The sequence below is a fragment of the Entelurus aequoreus genome, linkage group LG10, assembly GCF_033978785.1.
Source record: "Entelurus aequoreus isolate RoL-2023_Sb linkage group LG10, RoL_Eaeq_v1.1, whole genome shotgun sequence".
Taxonomy (NCBI): Eukaryota; Metazoa; Chordata; class Actinopteri; order Syngnathiformes; family Syngnathidae; genus Entelurus; species Entelurus aequoreus.
Window position 1 is genome coordinate 78,693,747 of NC_084740.1, and position 16,473 is coordinate 78,710,219.

General features: G+C 38.1%; 1 protein-coding gene across 1 annotated transcript in view; it reads left to right on the forward strand.

Annotated features, from left to right (window-relative positions):
* Positions 1-16,473, forward strand: part of LOC133659241 (dachshund homolog 1-like) — a 478,649-nt gene that overhangs the window by 400,691 nt on the left and 61,485 nt on the right. The window contains exon 6 of the mRNA XM_062061974.1: positions 9,055-9,207. Coding sequence (XP_061917958.1) covers positions 9,055-9,207 — 153 coding nt within the window. The remainder of the gene's footprint in view (positions 1-9,054; positions 9,208-16,473) is intronic.

The window sequence follows — 16,473 nt, forward strand, 5'->3', positions numbered from 1 at the left end:
ACTGACTGTGGCAGGACACCTCTGCCTCTGTTTCACTTTATGTTGCTGGTAAATAATATGCTTGTAGTAGTAGGCTAAAGTTAAATTATTTAGTATGCACTAATTAAAGGGGCAGAGCTTTCAGACATTTTAGCTTTTGTATTTTATAAGATATATTTTTTGTAAGAACCACAATTAATAAATATATTTCAGTGAATAACTTATTGTTCAAATCTGTATATAAATATGTACATAAAGTGTTGTAATTATATTGTAAAATGGATGGATAGATGGATGTTTAAAACAAAACTGTTACTATTAATTAGTAAGTATACATTTTTTGAGCCTTTTTAGAGAAAATCAAATCATTGTAGTAAATTATGCAAATTACTTGATGATGTCATGGTGACCACGCCCATAGCCACGCCCCCACTGCCACAGGTATCTTGGCAGTTTATGGGAAACACTGAATATTATTTGATATTTTACGCTAATGTGTTAATAATTTCACACATAAGTCGCTCCTGAGTATAAGTCGCACCCCCGGCCAAACTATGAAAAAAACTGCGACTTATAGTCCGAAAAATACGGTAATTGGATACTCACTTGGGAGTAACAAGTGAGTATCCAATCACAGTCATGTTTAACGTAAGGCCACCTCAATGGGCTACTGTCAGCAACTCATGATCTGATTGGCTATCACAACTGTCTATCAACTGTATGTCCTCCGTTCGTCTGCACTGCACAACCGCCGCTAATGTTGATTCAGAAGGCCTCCGGCAGAATTCATACAGCGCTGGCAACAAACTAGCGGAATTCTGATTGGATAATATTTCTAACGTAAAAACAAGCAACGCTGGAGCCGAATATGACATGAAGAGAATATGATGAATACTTTTATGGAAAGTAAATTTAAAAAAAAACTTTTGTCAATTTATGATTATGATTTTTGGAGTTTTCCGGCTTAATGTAGACAGGGCCTTAGAATCTGCACCCCAAATGTAAGGAACTTTAGTTATTAGAGAGTTCCGGTCGGACGTTTTTTCCCGGGACACATTTACGGCCTCGTTGTGAGCCACGGATGAGAAGATGTCTGAATGTCATTAAAACAGTTAGCGCCATCTTTTGACACTTCTTCCACTCCCGCCCTTGCACGCTACACCGCTACAACAAAGATGGCGGGGAGAAGACGCTGTCCAAGGTGAGCCACGTAAATAAGACCCGCCCACAAAACGGCGCATCCTGAAGCGACTGTCAGAAAGTGACTTGAAGTTGATGTGTGAAACATCATCTATGCAACATTTTGAGAAAAGAACCACCATTACATGTTATGTAGACTACAATGAAGTATTTTACATTTAGAAAAATATTATAATAATATGACTCCTTTAATGCGCCTTATATATGAAAAAAGATCAAAAATAGACCATTTATCGGCAGTGCGCCTTATAATCCAGTGCGCCCTATGGTCCGGAAAATATGGTAGTTGGTTAGAGCATTTTAACATTATATTGATCAATTACAGTAAGTGTGTTTACTTTATCAGAAATATTCCTGCCACTTCATTTTACCCATTATGGTATTTGTAAGTCTTTTTTTTTTTGGACATACACCACAATAATATTGTACCGGAGGATATTAGCCGAGCATGCCGTTGTGGCTTGTGCAGCCCTTTGAGACACTTGTGATTTAGGGCTATATATATATATATATATATATATATATATATATATATATATATATATATATATATATATATATATATATATATATATATATATATATATATATATATATATATATATATATATATATATATATATATATATATATATATATATATATAAAATATCCTCAATCTCGTTACCCTGCGTAATGACAATAAAGCTGATTCTGATTCTGATTCTGATATAAATAAACTTTGATTGATTGATTGATTGATACCGCGGCCTTAATACTAGAGATGGCCGATAATATCTGCCTGCCGATATTATCGGCCGATAAATTATCAGTATGGTTTTTTTTATTATCGGTATCGTTTTTTTTTATTAAATCGACATAAACTACACAAGATACACTTACAATTAGTGCACCAAGCCAAAAAACCTCCCTCCCCCATTTACACTCATTCACACAAAAGGGTTGTTTCTTTCTGTTATTAATATTCTGCTTCCTACATTATATATCAATATATATCAATACAGTCTGCAAGGGATACAGTCCGTAAGCACACATGATTGTGCGTGCTGCTGCTCCACTAATAGTACTAACCTTTAACAGTTAATTTTACAAATTTTCATTAATTACTAGTTTCTATGTAACTGTTTTTATATTGTTTTACTTTCTTTTTTATTCAAGAAAATGTTTTTAATGTATTTATCTTATTTTATTTTATTATTATTTTTTTAAAAAGGACCTTATCTTCACCATACCTGGTTGTCCAAATTAGGCATAATAATGTGTTAATTCCACAACTGTACATATCGGTATCGGTTGATATCGGTATCGGTAATTAAGAGTTGCACATAATCACGTTTCATCAAACATATATTAACGTTGTTGCCCTAGGGTAAACTGGGTACAACACATGGCACTCTGACAAAGCTTAACTTATTGTTACTATAACAATCTACAAGGTTAATGTAGGTTGCTTCTCTTTCTTCCCCTCCATTTTTCTGCATTCTTTCGTATCTCAGGTTATCATTACGTATATGTATTGTTGCATTTGAACAACTGTATTGTTGATAATAAAGGTAAAGTATTGGTATTGTGATGTCGTTGTGGCTTGTGCAGCCCTTTGAGACTTTTGTGATTTAGGGCTATATAAATAAACATTGATTGATTGATTGATTATCAATAGCGCTATTTCTATTGGTATTTGTATTGCTCCATTTGTAGTGTAATAATGCTCATTGTCATTTCTGTATTATTTTTTATTTTCGCTAACTTCTTATTTGCTATTACTTTTACCATCATATTTGTACATGTCGTATTTGCTGATGTTGCTCTGTTGTTGTTGTTTTTGTCTCTCTATCTAATCCCCCTCTTGTCCCCACAATTCCCCCCTCTGTCTTCCTTTTTTTCTCTTTCTATCCTCTACTGCTCCGGCCCGGCTGCACCAAATGATAATATAAATACATTTAATAAAGTCAAATACAAATAAGGCAACAAGAGAAGTATCCTACACTTCTCTTTTGTAAAGTAAATCTGAACAGCCGATATGGGCATCTACATCTGCTATATGATTTGCCTGAGAAGCTGGACAGGACAAAAAAAAAAAATAAATAAAAAAAATAAATAAAATAAAATAAAAATTAAAAAAAAAGGTAATTAAGAGTTGGACACTATCGGAATATCGGATGTCGGCAAAAAAGCCATTATCGGACATCCCTACTTAATACCCTGGTAATATCAAACCGTGAGATGTGTTACTGATACATCCCTTCAAGTAACTACTTTTTTGGTGTCACAATGTTACCAAAATTGAGGAGAAAGTCCAGGATTTACAACATTTTACTTACAACTGGTTCTTCCTCAATTGTGTAGATTTTGTTCAAATTGGTTCGTAATCCCTTTACGAAGAAATTGAAGGTTTTCAAATTTGGAATTTCACAATCGGCCCCTGAAATGTAACGTGTTTTTCCTTGGCTCATGTCCCACCAATTCCCAACACTTTGAAGAAAGGTTCATGGATTTTCTAATGTGTTAATGTTAGCACAACTGAGGCGAGAGTCCTGGATTCAAAGATTGTTAACCGGTTCTTCCTCAGCCCCATCAATCCACAAAGTTGTGTAAAATTAGTTCAATTGTTTTTATTGTGTTTTATTTTCTCAATTCTGCTACGAATACATTTGAGAAATAATTACTTATTTATAGGGATGTCCGATAATGGCTTTTTGCCGATATCCGATATGCCGATATTGTCCAACTCTTTAATTACCGATACCGATATCAACCGATACCGATATCAACCGATATATACAGTCGTGGAATTAACACATTATTATGCCTAATTTGGACAACCAGGTATGGTGAAGATAAGGTACTTTTTTAAAAAAAATGAATCAAATAAAATAAGATGAATAAATTAAAAACATTTTCTTGAATAAAAAAAGAAAGTAAAACAATATAAAAACAGTTACATAGAAACTAGTAATTAATGAAAATTTGTAAAATTAACTGTTAAAGGTTAGTACTATTAGTGGAGCAGCAGCACGCACAATCATGTGTGCTTACGGACTGTATCCCTTGCAGACTGTATTGATATATATTGATATATAATGTAGGAAGCAGAATATTAATAACAGAAAGAAACAACCCTTTTGTGTGAATGAGTGTAAATGGGGGAGGGAGGTTTTTTGGCTTGGTGCACTAATTGTAAGTGTATCTTGTGTTTTTTATGTGGATTTAATACAAAAATAATATAAAAAAAAACAAACAAACAAAAAAACGATACTGATAATAAAAAAAACGATACCGATAATTTCCGATATTAAATTTTAACGCATTTATCGGCCGATAATATCGGCAGACCGATATTATCGGACATCTCTACTTATTTACACATGTCGCTATGTTAGCAAAATTGACGAAAAAGTATTTTGCTCTTATAATGTCGGGACTGCTAAAAAAAACTTCCACGCGCCCTAATTTCCGCGCGCATGTTGGAATTCATCACCCGCAGCTCCCCAGTGTTGGCGGCACTCATACGGCTACCACGACACAATCACCTCGCGCTGCCAGACTCATTTTCACGATCTTGCCACACCAGCTGTACACTGACTACTCTACAGTTTCATTCCTACGACCACGCCCCTTGAGAAGGTGTGTGAGGCGAGCAGGGAGGGCTTCTCAAGGCAGCTGTGTGTGGTATTTACGGCCCAAAGGGGCGGGGGTCGGGGGGGGGGGGGGGGTTGATTTCAATATTTCCCGTGCAGTCTGCCCTGCACACGTCTCATTTGGGAAACAGTTGACTCTTGGCCATTAGACACAAATGAAGGCTGACCTTCAGCCCGGGCACAGTCCACATTCATTATGTGCACAAGTAGCACCTTCTTATAAGCACATGGCTTCCCCCCCCCCCCCCCTTCCCCGTTGTCGTCGTCTGCTGTTGCCTTTTGCATATGCAACAGCTTCCTGCAAACGAGAGGGCCGTCCCTGACATGATGTATACAGTACGTCAATATGGTCCCGATGTGTTTTAAGATGCAAACAAGGCTCCAAATGATATGCAACCTCCACGTCAGCGGCCATCTGCCCGTCAGCTGGGATGCGTTCCTCTCCCGCCACTGCGTTACCTTTTAGATTTGGCCACGTGTTCGATTCCCACTTGCTGCGTATCAAGTATAAGCAGTTAAAGGCGAGGTGATTCCACTAATAGCCACATATTTTCTGTTATTTCTTCCTCTCACTTCTCCCACCGTGCGTCTTTGATGTTGTTAAGGAGGAGAGTCGCGGGACTCTCCCGGGACTCGGCGTTATCTGTCCCCGGCCCCTTCATGAATAAACATTTCGGTCACGTTCGATACACCAGAAGCCCCCAGAAAGTGCCGCAATGACATACCCGTGCTTTATGATCTCTGCAGTGCGCTCGCCATATGTATGTCTATTATCCCGCACATACTAGATCATCCACCAGTCCGTTTCAGGAAAATAAAAATCCCTATTTATCAAGTAAATGAGCTACTTTGATTCCGAAATATCTCTAAGGTCGATTTCAGACAGAAATGATGCAAATAGAAATAGTCTGTTCCTGGATTTAGACAAACTTCATTGATCCACAAGGGAAATTGTTCCACACAGTAGCTCAGTTGCAAAGGATGGAAAGGATAATGCAGGTATAAAGTAGATTAAAAATGTACCGTAGTAGCAATATAAAATATGACATATGTCTAATATTTACATATTATATATACAGTATATAATATATACTGATATATTATATTATATTTTTATATAATAATTACAATATATAACAAATCCCAATGACCATGTACAATATTACAGTATATGTAATGTTGTACATGGTAAGTGAGATTTTTATTTTTATATATATATATATATATATATATATATATATATATATATATATATATATATATATATATATATATATATATATATATATATATATATGTATATATATATATATATATATATATTAGAGATGTCCGATAATATCGGCAGACCGATATTATCGGCCGATAAATGCGTTAAAATGTAATATCGGAAATTATCGGTATCGTTTTTTTTATTATCAGTATCGGGTTTTTTTTGTTTTGTTTTTAAAAAATTTTTTTTTTTATTAAATCCACATAAAAAACACAAGATACACTTACAATTAGTGCACCAACCCAAAAAACCTCCCTCCCCCATTCACACTCATTCACACAAAAGGGTTGTTTCTTTCTGTTATTAATATTCTGCTTCCTACATTATATATCAATATATATCAATACAGTCTGCAAGGGATACAGTCCGTAAGCACACATGATTGTGCGTGCTGCTGCTCCACTAATAGTACTAACCTTTAACAGTTAATTTTACAAATTTTCATTAATTACTAGTTTCTATGTAACTGTTTTTATATTGTTGTACTTTCTTTTTTATTCAAGAAAATGTTTTTAATTTATTTATCTTATTTTATTTGATTCATTTTTTTAAAAAGTACCTTATCTTCACCATACCTGGTTGTCCAAATTAGGCATAATAATGTGTTAATTCCACGACTGTATATATCGGTTGATATCGGTATCAGTTGATATCGGTATCGGTAATTAAAGAGTTGGACAATATCGGCATATCGGATATCGGCAAAAAGCCATTATCGGGCATCCCTAATATATATATATATATATATATATATATATATATATATATATATATATATATATATATATATATATATATATATATATATATATATATATATATATATATATATATATATATATATTCATCTGGTGAGCGATTTAAAAAATAAAAATAAAATAAAATACTTGCTTTCTGACAAACTTTCCAAGAATGTTCTGAATATTTTCGTGTGGCTAGCATTTGTAGATAGTTAGCTAGTTAACCACAATCTTGATTTGATTGTAATTTTTGTTTTCGTTTTTGTAGCTCGCTTACTAACTGACAGCTTTTATTAATAAATACAAAAATTGATTCACATCCAAATCGCAAATCGCATTCATCCCGATTCTAAATCGGTTCATATTTTTCAAAAATATGTATTTTTTTAATGTTAAGGTTTTTTTTTTGGTTTGTTTGTTTGTTTTCTTTGGCCTGTGCCTTTTTACTCAGTTAGGAGGGGGTGCACAGAAAATCGATTCACATATGAACCGTGAATCTTAATCATCCCGATTGTAAATCGATTCATAATTGAAAAAAATCACTACAAAAAAAAAAAATAAATAAATAAATTTAAAAAAAAAAAGAAAATAAAAATAACAAAAAAATTAAAACCAAAAAAAAAGAAAACAAAATTTATAATAATAAAAATGAAAAAAATAAAATATATATATATATATATATATATATATATATATATATATATATATATATATATATATATATATATATATATATACATATATATATATATATATATATATATATATATATTATGATTATTCTTTATAATAATCAATTAAAAATGTTTTTAGGCCATCTCCATGCAACAAGAAGGAGCTTTTCTAACCTGTAACCTGTTTTGAAAAAGTGTCATTATAAATATTATACCAAATAATACAATTGCGAAAGTCGGTAACAATCCGGATGGTTCTTTTCCTCTTTGGTCCGGAGGACACGACATCCACAGTTTCCAAAAACAATTTGGAATGTGGACTCGTCAGACCACAGAACACTTTCCCACTTTGTATCAGTCCATCTTAGATGAGCTCAGGCCCAGCCAAGCCGACGGCGTTTCTGGGTGTTGTTGATAAACGGTTTTCGCCTTGCATAGGAGAGTTTTAACTTGCACTTCCAGATGTGGCGACCAACTGTAGTTACTGACAGTGGCTTTCTGAAGTGTTCCTGAGCCCATGTGGTGATATCCTTTACACACTGACGTGGCTCGTTGATGCAGTACAGCCTGAGGGATGGAAGGTCACGGGCTTAGCTGCTTACGTGCAGTGATTTCTCCACATTCTCTTTGATGATATTACGGAGCGTAGATGGTGAAATCCCTCAATTCCTTGCAATAGCTGCTTGATAAAGGTTTTTCTTAAACTGTTCAACAATTTGCTCAGGCATTTGTTGACAAAGTGGTGACCCTCGCCCCATCCTTGTTTGTGAATGACTGAGCATTTCATGGAGTCTACTTTTATAGCCAATCATGGCACCCACCTGTTCCCAATTAGCCTGCTCACCTGTGGGATGTTCCAAATAAGTGTTTGATGAACTTTATCAGTATTTATTGCCACCTTTCCCAACTTCTTTGGCACGTGTTGCTGCCATCAAATTCTAAGGTAATGATTATTTGCAAAAAATATGAACATCAACATGAAATATGTTGTCTTTGTAGCATATTCAACTGAATATGGCTTGAAAAGGATTTGCAAATCATTGTATTCCGTTTATATTTACATCTAACACCATTTCCCAACTCATATGGAAACGGGGTTTGTATTGCTTTTAGTCGCTTATTTGCCTCGTGCATTTTTCTGCTTTTGTGTCACAAAAGCTGTGAAACAATCAAACAAATACACCAGCTTTGATAACATGTCTATTAAAGGTACATTGTGTGGAGTATAAAAAGCATATACCCCTCTCCCTGTCAACAAGGAGCCCCCTGCAGCGGGTGTAGCCTTCATCCAAATCATACCACGGGGCTTCCTGCCATCATCATGACAACCTGCTGTGACCATGTCCTTTGTCAGCACATGAAAAAGCGCGCCGTGATCACGTACACGCACGTTCCCCGCGGAGAAAGAAATTATTCATTGTTTCACTCATTTCAAACGTCTTTCATTCCCCCCCCCGCTCATTGTGCTTAGTTCAATAAAAGCTGGGCGACCCGGAGGACACGTGTTGGTCTGTAAGTCTGACTGTCTGCTCCCTCCTCTCCTCTCGCAGGTCTGACGGCGGCGGCGGCGGCGGCTGCCAACGCGGCCATCGCCGAGGCCATGAAGGTGAAGAAGATCAAGCTGGAGGCCATGGGCGGCTACCACGCCGGCGCCAACCACCACGGGGCTGACGGTGAGAACGGAGACCTCGGCTCCAGCGTGGGTGAGGATGCACTTCTGCCATGAATGCATTTTCACCTTATTTATATCGGCTCTAAAACACCCATACTCTAGTACCTTTATACCATACTACAGCACAATTACGTAGCTACCTACCACTTTTAAAATTATATCACAATTGTACTGTGTTCAGGTACTATGTGTATTTTTAGTGCTAATATAAATAAATACAAGTGTGCTGTGTTCAGGTACTATGTGTATTTTTAGTGCTAATATAAATAAATACAAGTGTGCTGTGTTCAGGTACTATGTGTATTTTTAGTGCTAATATAAATAAATACAAGTGTGCTGTGTTCAGGTACTATGTGTATTTTTAGTGCTAATATAAATAAGTACAATTGTGCTGTGTTCAGGTACTATGTGTATTTCAGTGCTAATATAAATAACAGCTGTACTGGACTCGCTAACGAGCTAGCTAACTGTACAGCTGTTACTTATATATACAAGCACTAGAACACACATAGTACCCGAACACAGTACAGTACAATTAGCTACCTACCTACCACTTATAAAATTATATCACAATTGTACTGTGTTCAGGTACTATGTGTATTTTTAGTGCTAATATAAATAAATACAAGTGTGCTGTGTTCAGGTACTATGTGTATTTTTAGTGCTAATATAAATAAATACAAGTGTGCTGTGTTCAGGTACTATGTGTATTTTTAGTGCTAATATAAATAAGTACAATTGTGCTGTGTTCAGGTACTATGTGTATTTTTAGTGCTAATATAAATAACAGCTGTACTGGACTCGCTAACGAGCTAGCTAACTGTACAGCTGTTACTTATATATACAAGCACTAGAATACACATAGTACCTGAACACAGTACAGTACAATTAGCTACCTACCTACTACTTATAAAATTATATCACAATTGTACTGTGTTCAGGTACTATGTGTATTTTTAGTGCTAATATAAATAAATACAAGTGTGCTGTGTTCAGGTACTATGTGTATTTTTAGTGCTAATATAAATAAATACAAGTGTGCTGTGTTCAGGTACTATGTGTATTTTTAGCGCTAATATAAATAAATACAAGTGTGCTGTGTTCAGGTACTATGTGTATTTTTAGTGCTAATATAAATAAATACAAGTGGGCTGTGTTCAGGTACTATGTGTATTTTTAGTGCTAATATAAATAAATACAAGTGTGCTGTGTTCAGGTACTAGGGGCGGTATAGCTCGGTTGGTAGAGCGGCCGTGCCAGCAACTTGAGGGTTGCAGGTTCGATCCCCGCTTCCGCCATCCTAGTCACTGCCGTTGTGTCCTTGGGCAAGACACTTTACCCACCTGCTCCCAGTGCCACCCACACTGGTTTGAATGTAACTTAGATATTGGGTTTCACTATGTAAAGCGCTTTGAGTCACTTGAGAAAAAGCGCTATATAAATGTAATTCACTTCACTAATTCACTTCACTACTATGTGTATTTTTAGCGCTAATATAAATAAGTACAAGTGTGCTGTGTTCAGGTACTATGTGTATTTTCAGTGCTAATATAAATAAGTACAATTGTGCTGTGTTCAGGTACTATGTGTATTTTCAGTGCTAATATAAATAACAGCTGTACTGGACTCGCTAACGAGCTAGCTAACTGTACAGCTGTTACTTATATATACAAGCACTAAAACACACACATAGTACCCGAACACAGTACAGTAGAATTAGCTACCTACCTACCGCTTATAAAATTATATCACAAGTGTGCTGTGTTCAGGTACTATGTGTATTTTTAGTGCTAATATAAATAAGTACAATTGTGCTGTGTTCAGGTACTATGTGTATTTTTAGTGCTAATATAAATAACAGCTGTACTGGACTCGCTAACGAGCTAGCTAACTGTAAAGCTGTTACTTATATATACAAGCACTAAAACACACATAGTACATGAACACAGTACAGTACAATTAGCTACCTACCTACCGCTTATAAAATTATATCACAATTGTGCTGTGTTCAGGTGCAATGTGTATTTTTAGTGCTAATATAAATAAATACAAGTGTGCTGTGTTCAGGTACTATGTGTATTTTTAGTGCTAACATAAATAACATCTGTACTGGACTCGCTAACGAGCTAGCTAACTGTACAGCTGTTATTTATATATACAAGCACTAAAACACACATAGTACCCGAACACAGTACAGTAGAATTAGCTACCTACCTACCACTTATAAAATTATATCACAATTGTACTGTGTTCAGGTACTATGTGTATTTTTAGTGCTAATATAAATAAATACAAGTGTGCTGTGTTCAGGTACTATGTGTATTTCAGTGCTAATATAAATAAGTACAATTGTGCTGTGTTCAGGTACTAGGTGTGTTTTAGTGCTTGTATAAATAAGTAACAGCAGTACAGTTAGCTAGCTAACTAGCCAACTGTACTGGACTCGCTAACGAGCTAGCTAACTGTACAGCTGTTACTTATTTATACAAGCACTAAAACACACATAGTACATGAACACAGTACAGTACAATTAGCTACCTACCTACCACTTATACAATTATATCACAATTGTGCTGTGTTCAGGTACTATGTGTATTTCAGTGCTATTATAAATAAGTACAATTGTGCTGTGTTCAGGTACTGTGTGTAGTTCAGTGCTAATATACAGGTTTCGGAGCAACATATGTTGCCATCCAAGCAACGTCTTTTTCATGGACGCCCCTGCTTATTTCAGCAAGACAATGCCAAGCCACGTGTTACATCAACGTGGCTTCATAGTAAAGGAGTGCGGGTACTAGACTGGCCTGCCTGTAGTCCAGACCTGTCTCCCATTGAAAATGTGTGACCCATTATGAAGCCTAAAATAGCACAACGGAGACTGTTGAACAACTTAAGCTGTACATCAAGCAAGAATGGGAAATAATTCCACTTCAAAAATGTGTCTCCTCAGTTCCCAAACCTTTACTGAGTGTTGTTAAAAGGAAAGGCCATGTAACACAGTGGTGAAAATGCCGTTTTGCTGCCATTAAATTCAAAATTAATGATTGTGACAGTCTCAAGGGTTCCAAGGACCACCAAGCACAGACATCACTTCGAGCAAAGTTTTGACTTCGTTTATTTGTCAATAAACCTTCAGTCCCGTCGGGTCGCTTTTCAGCCTTCCGCGTCGTCTGACGTCTGCCTCTCGCTCTCTTCCGCGCTGCATGTGTTGCTGTTCGCTCTCCAACTCCTTCTGCCCCGTGGTTCTCGGCTGCCGCCCTTTTACGCACTGAGAGGGGATTACTCAATTGTGCCCAGGTGCGCGACCCACGCACCTGATCTTGTTTGCGGCGTCGAACCCAGCAAGCCCCGCCTCGCTGCTCGCTCGCCGTCCACGCCTGCTCGCCGCCATCTTGGAGCGGGCTCCGGTGTGCCCTGCCTCGCTGTCGGACTGCCGGCCCCGCCTCTCCACAATGATTATTTGCAACAACAAGTTTCTCAGCTGGAACATGAAATATCTTGTCTTTGCAGTCTATTCAATTGAAAATAAGTTGAAAAGGATTTGTTGTATTCTCTTTTTATTTACCATTTACACAACGTGACGACTTCACTGGTTTTGTATATGGGTAGGTAGGGTAGGGTGGAGTTAGGTAGGTAAGTAGGGTATGATGGGAAGGTTGGTAGAAGGTATGGGTCGTAGGTAGAGAGAGGTGACTTGGGTATGGACGCGAGTTGTTGGGCTAGTTTGGTAGATAATTACCTAGATCGGGGGTCGGCAACCCACGGTTCTCGAGCCGCATGCGGCTCTTTAGCGCCGCCCTAGTGGCTGTCTGGAGCTTTTTAAAAAATGGAAAAAGATGGGGGAACAATATATTTGCTGTTTTAATAATGTTTCTGTATGAGGACAAACATAACACAAACCTTCCTATTTTTTAGAAATCCCACTGTTTATTATGTTTGTGTTTATGCTTCACTGATGGCCAGCGCCGTTTTGTCCTGATAATTTTGGTGGTCCTTGAACTCACCGTAGTTTGTTTACATGTGTAACTTTCTCCGACGCTACAAAAGAAAGACGTGTTTGACGCCACTCTTTCTTTGTCTCATTTTGTCCACCAAACGTTTTATGCTGTGCGTCAATGGACAAAAGTGAGCTTTGTTGATGTTGGTGACTTGTTGGAGTGCTAATAATCCATGCTAACATGCTATTTAGGCTAGCTGTGTGTACACATTGCATCGGTATGCCTCGTTTGTAAGCTATATTTGAGCTCATTTAATTTTCTTTTTCTTATGTCCCTCCGTGTATTTAATTGATAGTTGCATGTCTCATGACACATTATCTGTATGTAATATTGGCTGCATTTCTGATTGTGTGTCATGTTGTTCCAGACCACAGCAAACGTTATCATGTTGCTCCATTACCCAGCTTGCAATGATTGTAATAAATCCATTAGAGGAAGACAGCCTGTCCTATCCTTTAAAGGCCTACTGAAATGAAATGTTCTTATTTAAACGGGGATAGCAGATCCATTCTATGTGTCATACTTGATCATTTTGCAATATTGCCATATTTTTGCTGAAAGGATTTAGTAGAGAACATCGACGATAAAGTTCGCAACTTTTGGTCGCTGATAAAAAAGCCTGGGCTGTACCGGAAGTAGCGTGACGTCACAGGTTGTGGAGCTCCTCACATCTGCACATTGTTTACAATCATGGCCACCAGCAGCGAGAGCGATTCGGACCGAGAAAGCAACAATTTCCCCATTAATTTGAGCGAGGATGAAAGATTTGTGGATGAGGGACGTGAGAGTGAAGGATTAGAGGGCAGTGGAAGTGATTCAGATAGAGAAGATGCTGTGAGAGGCGGGGGTGACCTGATATTCAGCTGGGAATGACTATAACAGTAAATAAACACAAGACATATATATACTCTATTAGCCACAACACAACCAGGCTTATATTTAATATGCCACAAATTAATCCCACATAACAAACACCTCCCCTTTCCCGTCCATATAACCCACCAATACGAATCAAACACCCGCACAACACACTCAATCCCACAGCCCAAAGTACCGTTCACCTCCCCAAAGTTCATACAGCACATACACTAGCGTTCAAAAGTTTGGGGTCACATTGAAATGTCCTTATTTTTGAAGGAAAAGCACTGTACTTTTCAATGAAGATAACTTTAAACTAGTCTTAACTTGAAAGAAATACACTCTATACATTGTTAATGTGGTAAATGACTATTCTAGCTGCAAATGTCTGCTTTTTGGTGCAATATCTACATAGGTGTATAGAGGCCCATTTCCAGCAACTATCACTCCAGTGTTTTAATGGTACAATGTGTTTGCTCATTGGCTCAGAAGGCTAATTGATGATTAGAAAACCCTTGTGCAATCATGTTCACACATCTGAAAACACTTTAGCTCGTTACAGAAGCTACAAAACTGACCTTCCTTTGAGCGGATTGAGTTTCTGGAGCATCACATTTGTGGGGTCAATTAAACGCTCAAAATGGCCAGAAAAAGAGAACTTTCATCTGAAACTCGACAGTCTATTCTTGCTCTTAGAAATGAAGGCTGTTCCACTAAATTGTTTGGGTGACCCCCAAACTTTTGAACGGTAGTGTATATTTCCCCAAAGTTATGTACGTGACATGCACATAGCGGCACGCACGTACGCGCAAGCGATCAAATGTTTGGAAGCCGCAGCTGCGTACTCACAGTACCGCGTCTGCGTATCCAACTCAAAGTCCTCCTGGTAAGAGTCTCTGTTGTCCCAGTTCTCCACAGGCCAATGGTAAAGCTTGACTGTCATCTTTCGGGAATGTAAACAATGAAACATCGGCTGTGTTTGTGTTGCTGCAGCCGGCCGCTAATACACCGCTTCCCACCTACAGCTTTCTTCTTTGCTGTCTCCATTGTTCATTAAACAAATTGCAAAAGATTCACCAACACAGATGTCCAGAATACTGTGGAATTATGCGATGAAAACAGACGACTTAAGAGCTGGCCACAATGGTGTCCCAAAATGTCCGCTACAATCCGTGACGTCACGCGCATACGTCATCATACCGAGACGTTTTCAGCAGGATATTTCGCGCGAAATTTAAAATTGCACTTTAGTAAGCTAACCCGGCCGTATTGGCATGTGTTGCAATGTTAAGATGTCATCATTGATATATAAACTATCAGACTGCGTGGTCGCTAGTAGTGGCTTTCAGTAGGCCTTTAACTTGGACACACACATCTATACCTTTGGCAGTTTTAAGTCATTTCCAGGAGTTATCTCAGCCCCAGAGACACTTACTTAATGTGTTGCCTTCATTATAACACTTACGTAAGGCTTTTAACTTTTTGCGGCTCCAGACAGATTTGTTTTTTGTATTTTTAGTCCAATACGGCTCTTTCAACACGTTGGGTTGCCGACCCCTGACCTAGATGGTACGATGAGGTTGAGTTGGTTTGGTAGCTTAGAAGGTAGGCAATGCATATCTGGTATGGTAAAGCCACCAGCTTTATCTGTTGACTGTTGCAATAACTCCTCGGCGTATTATCAGGATGACTCCTGCTGGCCAGCGCTGTCAAGGCGGGAGTGTTTGATATAAAGAGGAGATTGCGGCGACACCCGCTCATCAATACTCGGATGGCTTCAGTAGCAAACACCATTTGTCTCCCACACCATTCCTTTGACCAAACCCAGCATTAATTCCAATCATAAATCTGAGCTGATTTAAATCCGCCGAGAGTGAGTGAGAGCGCCGGTGGGGGCGGAGGTGGGGGGGGTGAAGAGGGGACGGTGGTCGGCCCTGTCGAGCTAATGATTTATTTTCTACATTTCTGCGAGCGAGAGATTTGTCCATACTCGCTGACAGGTCACCTTCAAACGCCAGTGGCAGCCTCTTCATCACCATGCAGACGAGCGTCTCATCGGCGGCGAGTAAATATTCAAGCAAAAGAATCCAATTGATTGTGGATGAGGCCGAGAGGCGTCGCCGCCGTATATTTCACTAACGCTCGGGCCCCCGCGCGCACCTGCGAGCGAGCGCGGCTCGCCCGGAATTACGATTCCGGCGGCGGCGGCGGCTGGTGGGCTCAAGGTTGCTATTTAAATTGTAAAAAAGATAAAACACTTTCTTATTAGCTCCATTGCCACAGCCTTGCTATTGCTGCTCACATTTATCTTTATTTCCGTGACCTCGCGCACACTCCATTCTCTCCGAGTGATGACCTCACGCTTTATGCATTTGGCATTGTTAAATCGGCTCAGCCACACTTCCTGTTTTCATCTCCGCGCCAAGTGTTGTGAAGGCAAT